This window comes from Lontra canadensis, unplaced genomic scaffold (assembly GCF_010015895.1).
Source record: "Lontra canadensis isolate GAN:19392208 unplaced genomic scaffold, GSC_riverotter_1.0 scaffold4, whole genome shotgun sequence".
In the NCBI taxonomy this organism is placed as follows: Eukaryota; Metazoa; Chordata; class Mammalia; order Carnivora; family Mustelidae; genus Lontra; species Lontra canadensis.
The window spans coordinates 52,738,842-52,762,039 of NW_022630998.1; the positions used below are offsets into that span (position 1 = coordinate 52,738,842).

Genomic DNA, 23,198 nt, shown 5'->3' on the forward strand with positions numbered 1-23,198 from the left:
CTCATATTTCTTGAACACCTGCTATGTGTCAGACACCTACTGTGTGTAGGCCCTGGACCCAAGGATACTAGCCTCTGGACAAGTGCTTTATAGAGACATATTTATTATCTGAATACTCTTTTAAATTAGCCATCTAAGTGCTATTACTTCATCTCAAAGGAAAGAATTTATACTTTCAGGGGTCTTACATTATCTCTCTTGATCCTCATCATTAATCAGTATAGAGGATACTAATTACCATACTTTACAGAAAGGAGCCTGAGACTTAAAGGGATGAACTAACATGTTTCAAGTTACACAATTAGCAAGTGGAAGTCCTCAGAAGACCCAGATCTACCTTACTCCCTGCACCTTCACTTTCCACTTCACCATTTTACTCATAATTTTCTTACAGTTGGGTTTATCACCTTCTAAGCATAGCCACATTAAGGCCTTTATTTTCGGACTCTATAATCCTCGTTCTATGATTCGGGGGAAAAGGACCTAATCTCATCTACAAATCAATTCAGCAAACCTCTTGAATATGAACTATGTATAAAGCTTAACTATGCTTAAAGCACTGAGACATTCTCTGGAGGACACAGAGATGAAAAAGACAAGATCCTTGTATTCCTGGAGCTTCCAATATACTGCACACAAATATAAAAGCTGGAATTCAACTGAGTAAAGATACAAACAAAATGCTATGGGAACACAGGGGAGAGAAAAAAATAAGAATTCAGGAGATTTGAGAAGGGTTTTGGAACAAGGAACTGAAATTTCAAGGATAAGATTGTTAGAAGATAGGAAAAAAAAGTCCTCAAGAGTGAGGTAGCCTGGGGGCAGGGAGGATGCCTTAGGGGCTCAGTTGTTTAAGCATGAGCCCCTCATTGGGTGTAGAGATTCTTTAAAAGCAAACAATAAAAAGCGAGGTAGCCTGAAGGCAGGAGAGTGCTGGCCATCATCTACAGCATCATCTGTTGGCCATCAACAGAAGATACTGGTGGTATTGTGGCAGGTGATGCAAGAAAGGCAGAAGTTAAACTGAAGAGGGCTTGTATGTGACCTAGAAGGTTTGGGACTGAATTCTGTGTAGGAAAGATTCTTGCAGGGATTTGAGCAGGACAGAAATGCAATCAGCTAAAGATAATGTGTAATAGCTTTTTACAGTTTTATCACTGGATTTTCACTGCTTTACACGGTGCACGGAAATTGCACTGTGCAAATAAACATGTTAAATGAATGGACTCAAGGGGAATAGACTAGATATGGAATTATCAATTAGGTTACTGTAATAGATCAAGAAGAGGCAGATGCAATCAACAGTGCTGAGGTGAAAATGACTGCCTTTGGTATCTGGGTTTGGGCTTATGGGGAGGGGAAGTGTTAAAGAAGGCTGACTTTGATTCTGTTCCACCGGGAAGGTGGGGATATTGGGGACAGGCTGGTTGAAGGGGGGAAAACATGGTTTGGGGAGAAGAGGAATAAGGAAAGTCTCAATTCTGTTTTGGATTATGTTGTGCTTGAAGTGCTGGTAAGAGATCTAGTAAAAGGATTTGCACGCATTTATGAGCCTTTATTTCTTGAGGCGGCACCATGTTCATATGCTTGACTTCATCCCTGGTTTTATACAGATTTGTACTGAAATCAGGTTGATATTTTCCTTTCATCCCATAAAATTGTGGGGGTAAATACCTTAGCAGCCTATGGAAGAGCTACACTAAGCAGCAACAGAAGGGGAAAATGCATTAAAGCAGCTACGTAGTTGGAGGTGAAGTGATCTTCTGATTTCATGCTTTAAGCGGGGCAAATTTTACCCTTCACCTTAGGTAAAATAGATGGAGGAATATATTTTAAAGAAATACATTTTAAAGGACAGACCCTGTATTTAGAAACGAGGTAGTAACGGAAAAATATGCATGTACCTAAAGTAATAAGTCAATGTAACCAGAGGTGAGGTGGTATTTATTCTTCTGATTGAGGCTACTCACTAGAACCTTCACAAGTTGTCTTTCGAGCCCTGCGGTATTATAAGGGAGTTATTCCTTCCTTCCCATGCGGTATTTTGAGCTATATATATTGGGGGGTGGTGGTGGGGAGACATGCTCAGACACATTATCTGTCCAGAACACGATGCTCTCCTTCCCTTCCTTTCCCCAAACTTCATGGCCAACGTCCCGACTCTCCCACTGCACCCGGTCTTCCCCCTGTCCCACGTGGCTGGAGAAGTATTGATCCCGCCAGGAGTGGCGCTCTCCCCCAAGTCCTGCCTGGCAGGCACGTGCCCCAGGGGCGGTTGCAGAGCCCAGCAACGGTCCCTTTTGTCCAGTAGGCGGGCGCCGGAGCCAGTCTGGCCCGCGCGGGAGGTGGGGCGCGAGTCGGGGGCGGGCTGGAGCGCGCCAGGTGCGGGCGCGAGCCCACCCTGAGAAGCCGCGATGCCAGCGGCGTGAAAACCGACAGTTGGGAGTTGGGGATGGGGAAGCTCTCCGGTTTGCAACTGAATGCGGTGAAGCAGAAAAAGCAAGTTGCAAAACGATTAAGTGTAGTGAGATCGCATTTAGGTTGGAAGGTTCACAGCGCCCAACTCTCAGTACACATTTCTGTATGTAAATGCATTGGAAATGGTCTGATAGCCTCTCTGGGGGAAAGGAGTAAGCTGGGGAGGGGGTGGATGAAGGGAGCTGACTTTGTACATTGTGTATTTTTGAGATATGTAACATTATTATTTGGAAAATGTGATCATGTAATTGAAAAAATATCTGCATTTGGGAAGCTTTGGATATCTTCTTGCTTCCCATCCATAGGGAACTGCTCAGACTCTCAAAGCACCCACAAGATAGGAGTCAAGAAAAGTGTTTTCACGTTTGCCTCTTCTCCCTTCTCCCTGCTTCACCTCTTTTCCCCCTCAACTTCTTATTCCAAATCCTTCGAATTGACCTTGGCCTTCGCAGAGGAATCTTCTTCACAGCTCTGTTCTTATCACAGATCTGCAAAATCGCACTCAGAAAGAGCAAACGTCTTGAAGATGGTACATTACAGACACATAAACCAATGAATTAGGCATTACTCCTAAACTGTATTTGATAAAAATTAAGATAAAATGCTTACAGGATATTTCTATTTTCTCCTAAAAACTTATGCATACTAATTTCTATTCATTCTATCTATTCATATGACCACATGATAATGTTTCTCAATTCTAAGTTTTACTTTGACATAATTTGACTTAGAAAAATGTTACCAAAATGGTACAAATAATTCCTTCATGTCCTTCACACAGCTTCCTGATACGTTAACATTTAATACTACTAGAGCACAATGATTATAAGTACGAAATAAGCATTACTACTCCCATGTTAACTAATCTACAAATGTTACTCAAATTTCTGCAATCATCCAACAAATGCCTGTTTCCCCCTTTTGGTCCAGGCTTCAGTCCAGGATCTTACAATGCATTTGTCATGTTTAGATAGATACTTCTGATCTGTAATAATTTCTGTTTTTCTTTTTCATGATGACACTTTTGAAGAGTACTACTGGCCATTTATTTTGTGAATATTCTTTCATTTGGTTTGTTTAGCATTTTCTCATTGTTAAATGCATGTTATTGTTTAATTAATTTGGCAAGGATGTCACGGAAGTTATGTTGTGCCCTTCCCAATGTGTCCTATCAGGAGGCACAGGATGTCATTGTGTCATTAATGGTGAGGTTAATTTATTACTTGGTTGAGGTGGAAGCTGCCAGATTTGTCCAATGAAAAGTTGTAATTTTCCTTTTCGAATTGGATCACAGGAGGCAAAACCCTCATCATATGTACACCAGTTTTACTATTCATGGTTTTTACTATTCATGTTACTACTCAACAGCAACAGTTAGTACTGTGGTGTTTGCCAATGGTGATTTTCCTATTTCCATCACTCCTGTTAAATTTTAATATGAATATTTAAATGCACAATAACTTCTTAAAGGAAAATACTTGGCTTTTACTTTTCTGTTTTAACCTAGGGGAAAAAAGGCATTTGGAGGCTGTGTGATATGTTGTGGAACTAGCAGCTAAAATGGAATTTATAAATTGCATTACAGATAAAGTGAATTTTTAAATTTTATTTATTATTTTTTAAAAACATTTTATTTATTTGACAGACAGAATACAAGTAGGCAGAGAGGCAGGCAGAGAGAGAGGAAGGGAAGCAGGCTCCCTACTGAGCAGAGAGCCTGATGTGGGGCTGGATCCCAGGACCCTAGGATCATGACCTGAGCTGAAGGCAAAGGCTTTAACCCACTGAGCCACCCAGGTGCCCCGATAAAGTGAATTTTATTTTATTTTATTTTTTTAATTTTTTAATTTTTATTTTTTTAAAGATTTTATTTATTTATTTGTCAGAGAGAGAGAGGGAGAGAGAGCGAGCACAGGCAGACAGAATGGCAGGCAGAGGCAGAGGGAGAAGCAGGCTCCCCGATGAGCAAGGAGGCCGATGTGGGACTCGATCCCAGGACGCTGGGATCATGACCTGAGCCGAAGGCAGCTGCTTAACCAACTGAGCCACCCAGGCGTCCCTAAAGTGAATTTTAAAAGAGTATTTCATTATTCTTAGTACTTGTAAGGAGATGGATTCTAAAATCACAGTTTACATGGGTTTACAAGTTCATGAATTGGCTTTTATTACTCCTGTGTTCGTGCCCATTCTCATAAATGGTACACGTAAAATGATACTTAGCAGTAGAACAAAAAGTCTCCCATATTATTTCCAATATGCTGCTAATTTTAGCTGGCATTTGCAAAACTGTTCTTTAAATTAACAATACATTTGACTCTCAGCCAATATTTCACTTTATTTAGCCTCAATGTTTGCTGAAAGGATTTACTGGAAGTTGAATGGACTATAAGGAAGGTAAAATTCTTGTGGGTGAACTTACAGATCTTTCAGTCCATGGGTTATTTGACTATCAAGCATTTTGATAAATCTCATCTGATTGTTACCCTGTGCAGCACTTTCCCTAACCTTTATAATTGCAGACGGACAACTGGTTCAAGACTGGGTTTCAGCCTTGATGTCAATTTTCCTTGCTTTCCGTAAGAAGGAAACAAGAGAGTGAATTTAGTTTATTTATTTATTTTTTAAATCATTGACCCTTTTATCTGATGTCTTTGAATCCTTTCACCAGGAAAATGCCCAAACCCACAGTTTGCATTAAAGGGAAAGGAATCCAGTGTCAAATGGGGGAAGGTAGGGAGGAGGTTACTGGAAGGGAGAAGCTGGTTGCCAGTCTGTCAGAGGTTCCCCAGTTTCCCCTCCTGCCATATGGCACAGCCAGCCTCCCTTGGCAGCTTAGGTGGGGCTGCTGTTTCCCTCTAAACCCCTCCCTAAACCCCCCAAATCATCCTCTCCTTCCTGATGTAGCCCCCAGTCTGCTCAGCTTTCCTGCTGGCTCTGCACTCCTCCTGAGGTGCTCTCTGTCGCCAGCCTTCACCAATGCCTTCATCTCGCTCACCAACCTGCTGTTTGGGAAGAGAGCTGAGAAGCTCAAGTGAGAGATCCTGGCCCCTTCCAAATGGCTACAGCAGAGAACTTACTGAAACAATGTGATGGCTCCCTTTCTCATTAGCACAGAAATCTTGCCACGTTTTCCTATTTGAAAAATGGAGCGAGAGCTGATGAACACGTTGGGGGAACACGTCTAAGATCAGTGGTTTACACAAACGGGGAACATTATTACCAATGCAGAGGAGGCCCCGTTATAACGAACCTTTTCCCCCACCTTGAAAATGGAAAGAACGTGAACTCACAGAACCCGCTTCTTCGCCCGCCAACCCTCTCATCTCCTGCTGGTGTGACCGCCCTGGGCGCGTGGCCCAGATCAGGCCCGCCACCGCTCGCGGCAAAGCTTGGCGCTTCTCTGCGCGCGTTTGCGGACAAAGAGCAGGCGGCGGCGGCGCTGGGCGGCCAGCCGGAAGGCGGAGGCGGGCTACGCAGCGCGCTGGGGGAATCCCTTCCGCATTTTTACGTCACCTCAGCGCTGGCCAATGAGAAGCCGGACGGGGGGATTCCCGCTCCGGCTGCCGCGCAGCCGGCTTTTTAAACGGTACTCTGGGGAATGCCGTCTAGGAGCAGTGGGAGGAATGGGGGAAATGAAAATTAAGGGTGAAAAATGATGGTCCCTGGGGGAGGAGGGGGTGGTGAGACTCTAGATGTTTGACGATTAGGCGTCAAGACCGACTTAGAGCTGGGGGGAAAACCAGAGCCAATCGGGCAGGGGAGGCCAAACTCTAGGTGGGGGGAAGTTCTGCCGAGATGGAGTGGAAACTGGAGCGCACAGCCCCGCGGAGGGTCCGGACAGAAGAAGAGATACTGTGGGTGAGTGATGTCCTTTTGTTTCCCAGGGACTTCTCGTCGAAGGCACTGTTTATAATACCTATTTAGGGCCAAGATGTAGCATAAAACTCTAAACCCTGATCCTGCATTTTGCGATCTGTAATTTAGTTGAATACCGGAGGTGCTTGCTTGCTAAAGAAATAAGTAAATGCAGCCGGACAAGCTGAGGATGTATAAACATCCCACGCCTAGCATTATGATTTTTTAAAATAATTTTTCTCTCTATATGTTGTCTCTGTTTTCGAAGGAGAATGTCATGAGGGTGTTCGCCAAAGACCTGAAGCAGAAGAGAAGTCCACGTTCTTCCAAGGTGAGTATCTAGGGCTTGCTCTAGTTCTCTTAATTCTGATCTTGAACAAAATAATTTTTCCTAAAGAAGATATTTGTTGGAAGTACGGCGTGGTCTGAAGATATGAAAATTTAAAAAAATCAATCTCCTAAGATATCACTAACTACAGATCTTATTATACACTCCCCTCCCCCCTATTTCTGTAGGAAGTTGAAGATCCCTGACAGTGGTAATCATTTGTATACCGCTGGTGCTTTCTAGTTTTTGCCTCAACAGGAAAGCATGGATGTGTCAGGTAGGCAGTGCATTGCTAGCTGGCTGTTAATTTTAACAGTTGCTAGTTGCACTTGCCATTGTTGCAGTTAAGCTTGCCTCCCAAAAAAGGGGAAATGGTGCCATCTTGTGGATAACCAGAGAAGTGGCCTAATTGATGGTCTGTCCTTCCCTTAGCAATTTAAAGTTGATCCAATGTAGTACTTTTTCTCCTTGAAAGTCTGAAGCCAAAGGCCTGTAGCTTCTCTTGTAATCAGCGTAAAAATAAAACAAATCTATGTGAGTTTTTCTTCTTTTTCCCACATAAACAGCCCTCATATGCTTTATTTGTTTTTTTTTAAAAAGATTTTTATTTATTTGACAGCTCACAAGTAGGCAGAGAGGCAGGCAGAGAGAGAGGGGGGCGGGAAACAGGCTCCCCGCTGAGCAGAGAGCCCGATGTGGGGCTTGATCCCAGGGCCCTGGGATCATGACCTGAGCCGAAGGCAGAGGCTTTAACCTACTGAGCCACCCAGGCACCCCCTCATATGCTTTAAATCTCTCACTATCACCATTCACCTTGCCTTCTCTCTACCCCAAATTGTTCTTATTCCTTTAAACTTTCCTCATAGATTCTAGTTTCAAACCCATCAACATTTTTACAGATTTTTCTTATAATTTAAAATTTTCAGTATTTCAGTGGTGTTACAATAAATCAAACACAAAATGGCCCTTTCAAATGCAATGACTAATGTTATTTATAGTGGGAGATGATGAACAACAGTTTTAAGTCCTTACATTCCCTAAATACTTTAATATTGATTTCCCCCCCTCCAAAATAGCTGCAGTTTTGTTTTTTGCCCAGCTTATGTATTGCCAGGACTCCTACTAAATATTTTGCTGCCTAATACAGACAACTGGTCTTTTGGTCGGTAAATAGAAATCATTGGAAAAGCTACAGTTAAGTATAACTTGGTTATTTCATATGTACCATAGTTTGATATCCAAGCATTTACTTTAGAATAACCAAATGCAAGTCTTCTGAGAGTTTTCCTTTTTAAGTTTTTATGATTTAAAAATAATGTTTTTATATTTTATAACTGTTTTGGACGAACAAGTTTTGTTTATAAATTTTCTTTTATGGGACTCTTAAGATTACCATTGTGCCAGTGTTTCACGTTGCAAATTAGCTTCAGTGATGTCATGGGCCATGACAAGCAGGAGTGACCTGAGTCAGGTAGGCAGTGTGCTGTTAGCTGGCTGCTTTGGGTCAGTATGGCAGCCGCAACCACCCTGCCGCTTGCTTCTGGATAAACTCTTCTTGTTAACAAGCTGTACTAGTTACCTGTGTGTGATGGGTTGGCAGTGTATTGTTAGCTGGTTGAATATGTGAGTGGCATCAGCTAACATGCAACTGCTCTCTTATTGCACATACAATGGACATCGGCATATAATTAATTTTGTAATTAGTGTATGTGTATGTGCGTATGTATATACTTCTTGCTATGAACCGGGACACTAGTTACCATAATACTCATAACTGCTATCCTGTTACCCAATAATAATACAATAGAAAGCTTTATAAATACTGAAGAAACCAATGCAATTAATTCTTAAAAATTTCCCAGGCAGTATTTTTGGAGGTCTGGGTTCACAGTATGAAAGTACTTGTGATGTGGTGTATATATTTTTAGTATAAGATTTAGAATACAATGACAATTTGAAATGGAAAGCCTAAAATGTTTTCCCAAGTTTTCAACTGAATCTTTAGTATTCTCTCTAGATAATCGGTTTCTTTCTTTTTTCTTTTTTTTTTTCTTTTTAAAAGATTTTGTTTATTTGACAGACAGAGATCACAAGTAGGCAGAGAGGCAGGCAGAGAGAGAGGGGGAAGCAGGCTCCCCGCTGAGCAGAGAGCCCGATGCAGGGCTCATTCCCAGAACCCTGGGATCATGACCTGAGCTGAAGGCAGAGGCTTTAACCCACTGAGCCACGCAGGTGCCCCGATAGTCAGTTTCTTAATACGACATCAGAGCAGGTTTCTAAAACCATGTGTATGTACCAGCTGAATGGAGAATTGAGGTAACTTTCAAGATGAGTCGGTCAACTCCAACATTTTCACTTGAAATACCAAGAAAATTGGAAGTTTTTGGGGTGGGGATGGAGTTGAATAGTTTGGAGGATTTGCTTCAATTATTCACTTCATCTTCTGTGAAGTCACAGACTCATAAAATATTTGGAGTAGAACATGAAATTTAGCTTGTGAAGTGGGAAGAATTGACTGTATAATATGCTTTTAAATATTTTCTGATTCCTTTGGGGGCCCATGCAACTGGCTCATGCAACAATGTCAAGTATGTGCTGGGTCCCAGGAATACAGTGACATACGTGTCCTCATGTGGACATTTGCAGCAAGTTCATGGAACTGACATTGGTGGTCTGGTCAATTAGTCATATTCTAAGTGAGATGTGAGAAATATATTACAGGGGCACCTGGGTGGCTCAGTGGGTTAAAGCCTCTGCTTTCAGTTCAGGTCATGATCCCAGGGTCCTGGGATCGAGCCTGCATTTGGCTCTGCTCAGCGGGGAGCCTGCTTCCTCCTCTCTCTCTGCCTGTCTCTCAGCCTACTTGTGATCTCTGTCAAAAAAATAGATAAAATCTTAAAAAAAAAAAAAGAAATATATTACAGTCTACTCTACTGGATTATAAATTACAATTATAATTACAATTTTAATTCTTATTTTAAGTTTAAACATGTAAATCATGGGAGATATGCCTATAATTGGATTCTTTATGCATTTTGCTACTTTCACATCTCATTCTCTTTTCATTGTTGCCCATTATCATTTTATTTTCAGCATTTTTTAAGGATCCTTCCCACATAAATATTATTTTCATTTTCTTTTTTCTTAAAAGGTTAAATTTCAGTGTGTTCTTTTTTATGGAAAGTCTCTGACCTGTTGATAAAAATAAAACCTACTAAATTAAGAAGGCTTGGCCTTTGTGTTTTAATTTTTTAACTAAAGAACAAGACATAAAATGCCAACATTCATACTCAATGATCAATACATATTTAAAGCTGTTCTTCCATTCGATCCCAGGACTTTGGGATCATGACCTGAGCCGAAGGCAGCCGCTTAACCAACTGAGCCACCCAGGCATCCCAACAAGTCTGATTTTTAAGAATTTTGGTGTCCTAGGGGCTCCTGGGTGGCTCGGTGGGTTGGGCCTCTGCCTTCGGCTCAGGTCATGATCCCAGGGTCCTGGGATCGAGCCCCGCATCGGGCTGTCTGCTCTGCGGGGAGCCTGCTTCCTCCTCTCTCTCTGCCTGCCTCTCTGCCTACTTGTGATCTCTGTCTGTCAAATAAAATCTTAAAAAAAAAAAAAAAAGAATTTTGGTGTCCTAGAGCCCACTGATAGTGGGTTGTGAGAAATGATTGTTAAATTTTCAGAAATTTGGCATGCTAGTTATTAAGCCATTGGTAGATGGAAGTTGGCCACGTGGGAGCATTTAAACCATGGAAATTGGCAAGTGCTGCAAATTGGGACCCCTCTTCCAGAGATGTGATGGTTATCAGCCACCGGGTATATGCTATCTGTTCCATAATTACTAGGAACTGTATATAGCTACCTCTATACATACTATGGATATACTCTAATTACTAAGTATTTAAAAAAATGAAGTATGACTTTCAGGATATATCTCAGGCAAATTCATATTTATTCCAGTCTCCGACAGTATGGCTATATGTGCCATGAGATGAAGACTGGGAGTTAGAATGCAGTACTCCTTCCCACCCTCCCAATAAGCCAAACTTCAAGCCTATGAATTATCACAATTAAATGCATTTGATTTTGTCCCTTTGTCATAATGGCCACTGAATACCCTTTGATGGGATGCCAGCTGTTTTCTGTTATACTCCTCAATTTAGACAGTAGTCTGTGTCTCAGGCTTTTTGATGCTGAGACAGGGAAGATCTGCTCAGTTCATGAAAGCTATTTTTTTTTCCCTCTGTATGTGTGCACCTGGTGGAATTCACATAAGACATTGGAGTTATGGGTAGCAGGACATCAGCAAATAGCTCCATACCCTCTTTTAGCACAGACAGCCTCATTGTTACAGAACCTTCAATGGACACCCACTTGACACACTTTCAAATCCCCACCTGCCTTCCCTGCATCCCCAAAGGACAAGGGGAGAGAATCAAGCACTGACAATAGTAGATACCGTAGGTTGAATAAACAACCAGGATTGGAGATCTGTAACTGAAAACCCAGTTTATATGGCTTTGGAGAACAAGTGACTTTGGGCAGAATGGACATCTCAACTGCATTCACCAGGACAGTCCTGGTTGGTCCCTAGGGCAGCTCTATTAGGGTCGGACAGTGGGGAGTCTACACAGCCTGCATAGGGCTACCATATACACTTCTGCTCATACCCTAACGTGAGCACACAAAACACTGAAGCAGCCCTGTGGCACTTGTCCCAGGGCAAGAGTGCTCTGGGAGCAATACTTGGAGTGTTTGACCTGAACAAAATTTTGCTGAGAGGCTCAGAATTCAAACTGCTTCTATACTCTTGGGGGTAAAATCGCAAAGGACAGATAGGCTTGTTTGAGGGCTTCTATTTCTTCAAAAACAATTCAGATCAGTACTGATTCTATTCCTGATCACTGAAGACACCTTGTTAAGCATGGTCCTTGACTGGTGGAGCTGGAAGGAACTCTTTGTTCAGTCTGACCTCAACTTATGGCTGAGCAAATCTAAAAGTAGTCTAGTGACTTGCCCAAGATCATATGGCTGGTGAAGGGTACAAGCAGGTTTGCTGACATACTAACCTGACGTTCTTGTACCTGTACCCCCAACTGTGGGTGTTTAGACATATACTTTGAAGCAGAAGGTGATCCAAGAAATAAATTTTTGGTTTCTCCAAGAACTTTAAACACTTGTACAGAACTATATACTGAGGTGGCATTACTGACTTCACCATAAAAAAACCCTCTTCACTTTCATTAATCACGTCAGAATTTGGGAGCCATGGCTTTTGAGATTGGGTCTTCCTTCTTAGCCAAATTTTACATGATTGCCTTTCCCTTTTTTTCTTTTGCCCTAGTCTTCCTATTGAATTCATGAAATGAATATCTACCAAGATATGAAATGAATATCTAGACTTCACCAACTTGGCAGGTTGCTCTGTTAGTTAATAATTGTAAGACTGACAACATAAAAGTTATGACTGGGAGACGAAGCATATTGTGGCTCTATCAAAGGGTTGGGTGACTGCTGATGTTTAAGACTGTTGTGACTGCAAACCTCTTTGTTTACATTCAGACCTTTGATGATTCAGAGTTGAGTCTGACTGTTTCAGCTGTCAGAATGATGTAGCATGGAATTCTTTCCAAATGGCTGATCTAGTCTGAATATATGAGCAACCAAAATTAATGTACCAAGAATTGAGCTAAATCATCAAATACTGTCTTTTTCTTACACTTAGGATTTTCATTCAGAAATAAAGCTTGCAATTCAACTATTAATATTCTATTTACAAAATTTGAGTTGCTTCTGGAAAATAACCTAGAAATAACTGAAAGTGATGAAGGCTTTTTCAAGAGTTAGGATAGTGTCATTCATCAGTGACTATTCAGGCAGATATAATAAAATATACTATGAACCTGTACTTAAAAAAAAAATCAAACAAGTAAACAAAATCCTGTACATGAAACAGAAGTATATAGGGATTTGAATCTATTTCACATTTTTCAATGTTTATTTTGTATTTTATTACATAAAAATAGCCATTTACATTTAGTTACTCCTGAAATTTCAGTCACATACAGTGCCTTGAATTCAAACGGTGGTCTGGTGTGTTGGCATTTCCATTAAGTACAATCCTGGAAAATGTCAAGGTGAACAACAGGATATTGACGCACATTGGTGACTCTGTATTCTGAATTATTCAGTGTGGTCAGATGAAATATTTAATATATTGCATTTTGATTTTTTAGCTACTCTTTATTTTTGCTTTATGTAATATCTCTGTCTTGGGGACAATCATTACCACTCACCAGCAAGGTATCCTAAAAATAAAACACCCCATCCTTCAGGGCCACATTTTATTGTGAGAGTCTTCAGATGAAACCCACCCACCCCCGCCCTGACATGTCTATATTCCGATTACTGTGTCTGAATGACTCACTGCCATATTCACAGGTCCTCTTTCTTTCTTAAGATCATTTGTCTAATCAGAGCTGCTATCTCAGGCCTGATGACTTCAATGGGTTCCTCTGGCCTCCAGGACTTCACAACTTGGCCCTCAGGGTTGACCAGATACTTCCAAAAATTCCACCTCGGTTCCTTCTTTGATGAATCTAAAATACCAGAATATATTTTCATGAGCATGATTTTATTCTTTTGCTAAGCTTGTCATTTCTATTAGTATCTATGTAAGTGACAATGTTAGAATCAAGTTCTAGGAATGTCAAAAACAAAACAAAAAGCAAAACACCCAAATAAAGCAAAACTCAAGCTTTGAGTAACCATATTTCTGTATATTTGGTGACTTCACTGATGATTCTACTGATCTGGAATCGTGAAAGAAAGTGGTTTATTTTGCATCAGATCTAAACAAAAAAAAATTTACTTTGTCACTCAAAATTTTCAGTTTCCTAACATTTTTAGAGATAAAATGATGTTCCAATGGTCCTTGGTAATGGCATGTATGGAATTATTTTCATATTAAATGTTATCTATGGTTTTAATATCATTACATGTAATGTAGACAAAAATGGAAAGGAATTCTTTATCACATTATTTTTTAAGTATTTAATTCCAGTTAACATACAGTGTTAAATCATATTGAGAAATTATGCTGTCCTTTTGATACATCTCAATTTATGTAAGAAATATAGATTTTTTTCCACTTACACTACCCAGAATTGATGTGCATTGACTAACATAGAAAAAAATATAAATACCTTGTTTACTATGTACCTAGTAATGTGTGCTCATTGCTCTAAATGGGTCCTTCCATTTAATCTTTACAGCAACCCCGTGAGGTGGATATTATTATTAAGCCCATTTTGCAGATGAGAAAAATGGAGTCCTAGACTCAAGGTCTCATGGCTAGTAAGTGGTAGAACCAGGACTGATACACAGACCTTCCTACTCCTATGGAAAAGCAAGCAGATTTTAGGACAATAATGACAAATTTGTTTTTGTATATGAGGGGATTCAGGTGTATGTGGGTCATCCAGTCAGAGGAGGCCACTGACTATATGGCTTTGGATCTTAGGAGAGAGAGTTCACTCAGGGAAAGGGGATAGAATAAGAAGAGCCCCAGTGGGTTGTGGCAGAATCCCGAGGCTCAGCAGAATTAAGGGTTGATGGAAAGGAGGAACCTGAAAAGAAGAAAGGGAAGGGGCCAGAGTGGCAGTCACTGGTACCTGTAAGGTTCAGGAGATCCTGGCAAAAAGCCAGACACAGTGATCTAAGAAGGAAACGGAGACAGGGAAGTAGAGGTAACAAGTGTTAACTATTCTTTCAGAAATCGAGATTAAATAGGTAGAAGGAACACACTGCCTAGAGTTTTAAGGTGTACAATACTTTGTGCTGGGAGAAAGAACCAACGAGGGAGCATAGGTTAAAAATAAGAAATAAAAAGTAGCCTGATTACTTAAATGTGCTTTACTTTGTGCACTGTGCCAAGCAGTTCAATTTATTTCATTATTAGAGAAAAATATTTCTGATAGAGCAAACATCAGTGACTCAGCGTATTATATCACCACATGAAAACCGTCTCAAAATCATTTTGAAAAATTGCCCTTTTCTGTAATGAAAAATGCGTCTCTAAAGATATTACATGTCAGGGCAGAGCTCTTTCTAGCTGACCTAACATCTTGATGTGAATTAGGAAAAGACACCTTTCCAGGTGGGTACAGCCCCCTCAACACACAGCCTTGCTGTGGCCAAGCTCCAGTCCCCATGAGCCTCCATGTCCAGATGCCCTGTCTAGTGACAACTGCACACATGGGCAGAATGGTCCTGCTTGTGACCATGTGACCAGTTACAGTCCATTTTGGCTTGTTTTAAAAAGATGTAACTTTCATTTGACTAGGATCTCAGAGTCTTTGTCTCTGGAGCTTCATCTAACGTCATTGAAACCTTAAGTCACTGTTAGTTTTTTTGATTACATGGGGTAGGTGGAGTTTCAGAAGCTTTTTTAGTGACAAAGGGGGAGAACTCAGGAGCTATGATGCCCACGTATCTGGCTGCTATAACTGAAAATGATTACAAGGACTTGTGCTCTGGCTTGTCTTTCCTCAGATTATCCTGGAAATAGAAGGAATGAAGATATTACTCTGATTACTATGCAGGGTATTAAGCATTGTGCTAATTTTCCCTAGAAATTAAATATGTTTTTAAAAGACTCTGATTTCACACTTAAATTTTGTAGAGTATCATTAGCTGACTTCCTGGACTGGAAGCTTGATTATCTGATGGAGATCATTGTTTAATGAAAACTCAAATTATCTGTGAAAATAGGACCGAGGATATCATCTGTATAAGTCAGATGAGAGGACATTAGCTGAATATCCTTTAGAGTAGTGTTTGGCAAGGTATAAGCAGCATCTAAATACTTTGCTTTTTGCTAGTAATATACTTAGGAATACAAACAATGTCAGGCAGTAGGTAGTATTAATAGTCTCATTTCACAAATGAGGAAGAAGGCACAGAGGAGTTATCTCATGTACCTGAAGCCACACAGCAAAAGGAACAGAGTAGGGGTTTGAAGCCAGAGAATGGAGCTAAAACCAATGCCCTTAGTCACTATATCTCACTACCTTTGGCCCAGAAAAATCTTTAAACAGATTTCTGTAGCTCGTCTAATTTTAGACATAGCCTAATATACCCGCCTCCAAAAAAAATCCTTATATTCTGTTATAATTTTAGCAAAAACCTGGTAAACCGAGACATTATTCATCCTTAAAGACAGTATCTCAGACAAGTAAAACAACATAAAATTAACCACAAAGATATGTCTACTAATAATGCCCGGCAATATTCATGAGACATAGATTGCTTTAAAGTGGGGAGGGACATTTCCCCGAGAGCTATTTTGTGAAGATATTTTGTGAAGATAGCCATGACCACACTTCAGATAAATTCTTCAGGAAAATGATCATAAGGAATAAAATACATTGGAGTAGACTCATTTTGCCATTTAAGAGGTTTGAAACATTGACTTCAGAGAAGCAGAACTTCTAGAAAATTACAAAACATGAGATTCTGGCTCTTCGGTATTTTATCAAACTTTCCCACTAAAACATTTCAAATGAAACAGAGAAGTATGGTCCTGGTCTCTTGTTTTAAAAAGGAAAAGCAATTAAAAACATTAAACTGGCGAGGCAAGATAGATATTTACCAACAAGAAATCTAAATGCAGGGTCTGCTTCAGATCCTAGAATCTTAATCTTGTGGAAGATGGGGAATGTCACTCCATAGTTACTTCTTGCAAAAGATACTACTTCCTTGCTTGGGCGGGGCTCCGATTCTCCAAACTGATTGCACGGGAAGGCCAAGACGCTGAAGTGGAATGGTCCGAACTCTTTGTGTAGCTCCTGCAGTGCTAAGTAATTTCTGTCTGTGAGTTGGCAGTCACTAGCCACGTTTACAACTAGGGCAACCTCCCGGAAAAAGAAAAAAATCCAACCGGAAAGTGAAGCAAATAAAAGATTAAAAAAAAAAAAAAAGTCTGCAAGTAGTTAAAATCCCAAACCATTTTGAAGCAGATAGTTATTTCATACTTTTACATATACCCAATTTTATTGAAAATTGTAACCTGGATGCATGAATCAAGACTGAAAGATCACCACCGTTAAAAAAGCATTGGATACAATGGCTTATTTTTAAATAAAAGATAGTAACATCGATAAGAGTGGTTTTTAATGTTGCTAGATTATGGAATTAATGTTTTTTAAGGCCTCCATAGTCACATTACTAACTATAAGAATTTCCTAAACAACTTAAAGTATTAATTCAGCATGCCTCTGAAGACAGGACAGACTTTATCAACTAGAAGTAGATACACAATGAGAACTTTGATGGCTAAAGTGATAAACAACATTACTTTTTAGACTAAAGTATAACTTACGACCCTTTAATAATGAAAAATTGATTTCATTAAACAGAGAACATGAATGAACAATAGACAAAAAAAAATCAGAAGATGCAACTTACTTTGCCTTTAAACTTTTCCAGAGAAACCGTTCTTCCTTTTGCATCTTTCACTTCGAAGGTATAAAAGCTGTTGATTTTAGGTTTTAGGAATTTTAGTTGTAGAAGAAATAACATTACTGTGCATAGAACCATAGACAGTAAAACTGCAAATACCTTTGCTTTCGACCCTGAACATCTTAAAGGGTATGCTGTAAGCGGCTCCATTTTGGATGATTCTAGAGGGACGTCTCAGCGGGCTGGAATTCAAGGAGGAGCTGAAACTTGACACCGGCTCTGTTTAACGGAAAACCAAGTGGGACAGACTACTGTTGCAGAATAGAAAGACCCTTCTCACATAGGGAAAGGGGTGAAAGTCCTGCATAAAATAAAGGAGTGCTAAAGAATTTTAATGTATTTATGGTGCCCACTGAAATCTGCTAGAAAAATCAGGACTTTTTGGATAACTCTTTGATTAACTCTTTAACTCTTCTGCCTTGTAAGGCAGAAGCTGTGGATTGAGCACTCCCAGTAGTGGGTTAAATGTAGGGCAATAGGTAAATACCACCCAGGAATAGTTCAGAGGTGGATTAAATGTGGCCTGTTAATATTATGGATAGTCTGGAGGAATTTAATATTATACGTATTATACATATAACGTATGAACTTACTACATGAGTTCTAGGAATTTGCAGTGGAAAGGGCAGAGAAATATGTGAAGGGGCTGCTTACCCTGAACTCATCTAATTTAGGCAATGCCAGGCGACTATAGTAAAAATAAAGCAAACACAACGAAGGCTTTAAAGAACACTCCATTATCAAAAAGCAAAATATCGTCGAGTGTTTTTCAAATTTTTGATCAGGATCCCCACTAAGAAATGCACTTTACAATTTAACTCAGTACGCAGACATATGTAACTGAGAAGTTTCATTAAACAATACTTCCCCTCTGAATGTTGATACGCCTGTGGCAGTTTTAAAACAGCCTGGTTCCAACCCATGACAGTGATTTAAGGGGCTGCAACCTGTAGACAGAAAAAAAAAAAATACTGAACTCTATAATAAATCAGGAATTTAAAAATTAAATTAGACAATTCTATCAAGAAGGCAAAACCAACAAGGAAACCCCCCGAATCCACTTCTCCTTGGGTGCATCATCTAGTTTCTTCTTCTTCTTCTTCTTCTTTTTTCATCTTTGTTTTTCCCATGGCTGTTGCCTCTTACAGGAGGCCTAACTTTACTGTTGAAAATTTCAGGGGTAGGAATGGATGGGAAATTGAGGGCTGCCGTCCTTGGGTCACCTTAGCCTCTTCCCTAAGACACACAGGAAGTTTCAAATGAAGGTGCTTCAATTCTACGTGGGCCTGACTCTTGGGGTCTTGGTGTGTTTGTTGAAAATGCTAGGAAAGGAACGCCTGGGTGGCTCAGTGGGTTAAGCCGCTTCCTTAGGCTCAGGTCATGATCCCAAGGTCTTGGGATTGAGTCCAGCATCAGGCTTCTTGCTCAGGGGGGAGCCTGCTTCTCTGCCTCTGCCTGCCACTTTGCCTGCTTGTGTGCGTGCTCTCTCTGTCTTTCTGATAAATAAATAAAATCTTTTTTAAAAAATGCTAGGAAGAAGTGCACGGAATGATCTGAAAAACCATAGGAGTGCCCTTTCCCACCACAGATCTTTGGGCTTTAGAGGATGTGCTCAGGAGGCTGGCAGCTCTGCCTCTGGGCCCTGCATCTGTGGTGTGTGCTTTTGGGGGTAGATGAGCCGAATCCACAGCTTAGCCAGGCACAACCTGTCAGAGACTGATAAACCACGTTATTCCCACTCGTGGAGCCTGGTAAGAATGGACACAACAGAAAAGTCTTCTCCTATAAACGTAATTTCTGGTAAAGAACAAAAATGTACACAAAACATGTTGTATCATCTCTTAACTATGATAGCATTCCTTGGGTGCTTTCTAGCTGAGTTACTGATGAAGTCAAACTTTATAGGACACCTGGACTTAAATGCTCTGACCTCCCTGCTCCAAGTGCAAGGTCCTTGGGCTCCAAGCGTGGCCATTGCCGGGTGCTTTTAGGACACACAGCGGCTTGAGCCCTATCTCAGAGTTCCTGAATCAAAATCTGCATTTTTATAAGACCAGCTCATGACTCAAGTGTGCATTTAAATTTGAGAAACGTTAGACCTCGATCTTTTTTTTTTTTTTTTTATTTCAGAGTAACGAGGTTTTTTGGTTTCCGCCTGTCTTCCATCGTAGACAGGTTTCATGACTGTATGTCTACACTGGGTACTTGATTTGCTCCTCAGGCTGTTCAAGGAAATGGCTCAGGAACTTGAGTTTCCAAAGTTAATTAAAAAAAAGTTAATTCATAGAACATCTGCTGTAATTTGAACCATGTAAACCCCTTCCATTATAAGGGTGATTTGAGGGAGAGGACAAAGGGTTACCTCTGGGAAGATGCTGATTGACTAGACCCCAGGCAGGGTCCCATAGGGTGGTATTACTTCGATAAAATCATTAGGATAATTTCTAGTTCATTGTTTTGTAATTTCATCAACTGCAGAGCTTGGCCTTTGAGAATGTCAAAGTTTTGCTGTATAAACTTACAAGAGATTCTGTACAAGCCCACATGTCAGTTAGTAACCAGAAATAGAACATCTGTGCCGGTTTGATGTCGCACATTCGTTTGTCCAGAAGATTCACCCAATTAAAACTATTTGGAAAACTTAAATAAATCTCGTCAGGGCTAAATCAGTTTGTTAATATTATGACTCTTACGGTTTAAAAGTATTCTAGATACGACATTTTTTTTTTTTTTTTTTTTAGGTGTTTTACACCCTTATTGCTTTGGGGCTGGGGTGCAGGTGCCCAGGGGCCCTTGCAGGGGGCGGCCTGCTTCCTCCTCAGCATCCCCGGGTCCAGGTTGAACAGGATGGCGCGGGGATTCTGCGATCGGCAGACATGCGCAGATCTGGGCAGTCCCTGTTCTTGCAGATCACGCGTCTGATGCTGCTGAGGGGGGCCCGGGCATTCTTGTTGATGGTGGTCTGCCCGTAGGAGGTGGCGGATTTTCACTGGCTGGATCTCCACTTCATGACCACCGCTACAGCCATGCCATGGTGTGCCGGGTCTAAGCCTTGCAGTCTTGCGGTAAGTCAGCAGGTTGTAGCAAAAGGAGTTGCGAGCCTTCAGGTTATTGGGCTCGGTGTTGTGTGTCTGCTTGTTTCTCTTGATCAGGAAGCTGGAGCAGTTCCGCACGACCACCCACTGCAGGTGGGTGGAGACGGCAGCAGCAACTCAAGAGTACTGTGGTGGAGATGGAAAAATTGACTGTGTGTGTGCATATATGTGTGTGCACATGTATGTATCTATGTATACATACATACATACATGCACATATATAAAAAAGCATATATATGTGGTTTTAAACCTTGTAAGTTTTTTTGTATATGAATGATCTATAAATATCCATTTAGGCCCATTAATCAGACATTCAAGAGGACAGTTTGGGTAACTTCCAGCCTGGATGTTACTGAACATTGATAGATTTTGGCCCTTAGGCATTTCTTTTTTCTTTGTTTTTTAGAGACTATCTCTTCATTTGTCAGAGTCTTTCTCTGTATATATTTTGATATCATCATTTCTTAGTTTTCTGGGGACTCTGTCATCATTGTTTCCATGTTCTGTCTATACTAAAACCATTCTCAACTTATAAATATACCAACATTATAAATTTCTCTGCATAGGAGATTGTATGCTAGAAAAATCAACAGCATTCTTTCAGGAGATCAAGGAAGGCTTTCTAAAGGAGGAGAAGAGAATGATGAGGTGAAGGTCAAGGGAACCTCTTGGGAGAAGAATGGGATAAGGCAGTTGACTCAGTGAATCAAACAGCTTGGGCACTGTGGAGGATAAAAATAAAGTGTCAGTAATGAAGCCTGCCTCATACAAGTTTGAAATCTGTTTCAGAGACAAGAAGACACACACGAAATGCTTGGAGGAACAACTATAAGGCAGCAAATCACCGACTGCCAAATAAAAGACTCTTGTTTGTAGAGAGCTTTATACTGCGCACAATTTATTTATAAATTCTATGTACAGATATACGTGTACACACATATATACACATATTAAAAGGAATCCTGTGTAGTACAAAGCTCTCTACAGGTAGACGGCAATAATTCTTTCAACTAGGAAGAAATTTGTAACAAGTAAATAGAACAAGCAAGAAGAGAGTTTAGGAATTTTAACTTTACAACCCAAATTACTTCAACTTCTTTCAACAGTTTCTCTGTAATAGACACGATATGTTTCCTTAGAAGAAAACATGGTAGGTAAGATTCCTGTCATACTCTGGTGAAGGAGTTTGATTCATTAGGAGACATTTAATTTTACAAGAAATCACTGAACGGGTCAAAGAGGAGACGGGCTGGAGAATAACAGCAGAGCAGCTTGGCCAAGTGTACTGAAGCGATCTGGAAGGGGCCACAGAGTCTGCAGAGAAGATGAGAGGTGAGGGAGCCTTAACGAAAGCAGCTTTGGTCAACGTAACAGAAGGGAAGGGATTGATACTCAAGGTACTCGGGAGCCCCCAGGGGCAGTGGGGAACTAAATAAAATGTATCTGAAAATGATCTCAAAAGTTTTTGCTTAGGTTTTTGCCCACCAGTATGAGTAGACACTGGAGGTTCAAAAATAAGGTGATGGATATTATGGGGCGCCTGAGTGACTCAGTCAGTTAAACCTCTGATTCCTGATTTTGGCTCAGGTGTGATTTCACGGTGGTGAGATCGAGCCCTGCGGGGGCTCTGTCTTGGGTGTGGAGCCTGCTTGAGATTCTCTCTCTCTCCCTCTTCCTCGGCCCCTCCTTCCAAAAAATAAATAAAAATAAAAGGTAAACAAGCCAAACTGATGTGCTTAGAGTACTGAGTCATTCATCCTTTTCCCCTTTATTGTACCTTGTCTTATTTTTCTTCTCTTCCTCTTTCTTACTATCTACTCGAGATGTTTAGAACTATATGACAGTCATTTCCTCAGCAAGAGATAGATCCTGGAATAAAAGTTTAAAAACACCGAAGATGAAATATCACAATCAAAAAATGCAGCGATTCCCTAACCTAGAGTCATTTGCATACCACCTCTGTGTTTTTGCCATGTGTACTGTTTGTTAGTTACTTAGCATTTTGGTTCAAATTGATTCATTTATTTTACTCATATATATATTTTTAGAAGGGAAGATTTTTTTTTTTTTTTTAATTTTTAGAGAAAGAGAGAGAGGGTTAGGGAGGGGCAGAAGGAGAGGGAGAGAGAGAATCATGGAGCCTGACATGGAATTTGACTTCACAACCCTGAGATCATGACCTGAGCCAAAATGAAGAGTACAGACATTTAATTGTTTTTTTTGTTTTTTAAGATTTTATTTATTTGACTGAAAGAGACACAGTGAGAGAGGGAACACAAGCAGGGGGAGAGGGAGAGGGAGAAGCAGGCTTCCTGCTGAGCACGGAGCCTGATGCGGGGCTCAATCCAGGCACCCTGGGATCATGACCTGAGTCAAAGGCAGATGCTTAATGATTGAGCCATCCAGGTGCCCCTATATTTTCTAATTTCTAATGGTTACAGAATAGTCTCTTTTAAGGATGCCTATCTTGTCAGTTCTCCACTGGTAAACACTGCGTCCTTCCCATTGTTTTGCCCTCTAACCATACCACTGCAGTAACCACCGCATGTTCCCTGCTGGAAGGGTGGACCTTGGAGTCAGAGGAGATTAGGGTATAGCATCTCCACTGACTCACTGTGTGGGCTTAAGCAATTCACTTAACCTCTAAACCTCAGTTTCTTCATTGGTAGAAGGGGAATAAATAACAAACCTGCTTCACAGGTGTTTCTGAAGATTAAATACGAATGTGTGTAGACCTTTAACATATGGGTTCATATTGTGGCAAGCACTCAATAGATTTTGGTTTTACTGATATTTGCTCATTTTAAAAATTTCTTCCTTACATTCTTAGTGGTGATGTTGCTGGGTTAGTAGAGATTATACACATATTTGAAGGCTTTTGACACATGTTGCCAAATTGTCTTTTCCAAATACTAAT

At 40.6% G+C, this 23,198-nt stretch overlaps 2 protein-coding genes and 1 pseudogene across 4 annotated transcripts in view; 1 reads left to right on the forward strand and 2 right to left on the reverse strand.

Annotated features, from left to right (window-relative positions):
• Positions 1–6,273: 6,273 nt before the first annotated feature.
• Positions 6,274–23,198, forward strand: part of CDC20B (cell division cycle 20B) — a 43,883-nt gene continuing 26,958 nt past the window's right edge. Inside the window, exons 1-2 of the mRNA XM_032851237.1 lie at positions 6,274–6,336; positions 6,602–6,664. Of these exons, the coding sequence (XP_032707128.1) occupies positions 6,274–6,336; positions 6,602–6,664 (126 nt within the window). The remainder of the gene's footprint in view (positions 6,337–6,601; positions 6,665–23,198) is intronic.
• Positions 12,641–17,352, reverse strand: GPX8 (glutathione peroxidase 8 (putative)). Of its 3 annotated transcripts, none has more exons than XM_032850569.1 (3): positions 17,133–17,352; positions 16,318–16,579; positions 12,641–13,264 (listed from the first exon to the last, which is right to left on the reverse strand). In XM_032850569.1, exons 1-3 carry the CDS (start codon positions 17,334–17,336, stop codon positions 13,101–13,103), a joined length of 630 nt encoding a protein of 209 aa, XP_032706460.1. In that variant the 5' UTR covers positions 17,337–17,352; the 3' UTR covers positions 12,641–13,100. The 3 variants fall into 3 exon arrangements, with proteins under 3 accessions (XP_032706460.1, XP_032706455.1, XP_032706468.1); XM_032850564.1 differs by having other exon boundaries at positions 16,318–16,582; XM_032850577.1 differs by lacking the exon at positions 16,318–16,579.
• Positions 18,119–22,255, reverse strand: LOC116863637 (annotated as a pseudogene).

Bases quoted from the DNA above. Each gene is read 5' to 3' on its own strand.
- GPX8 (XM_032850564.1), bottom strand. From the start codon at position 17,336: ATGGAGCCGCTTACAGCATACCCTTTAAGATGTTCAGGGTCGAAAGCA. The intron at 16,583-17,132 runs GTAAGTTGCATC...TTCTTTTTCCGG, and splicing joins TGGAAAAGTTTAAAGGCAAA to GAGGTTGCCCTAGTTGTAAA. The intron at 13,265-16,317 runs GTAAATATCTAT...CTGGTATTTTAG, and splicing joins TGCATTTAGATTTCTTGTTG to ATTCATCAAAGAAGGAACCG.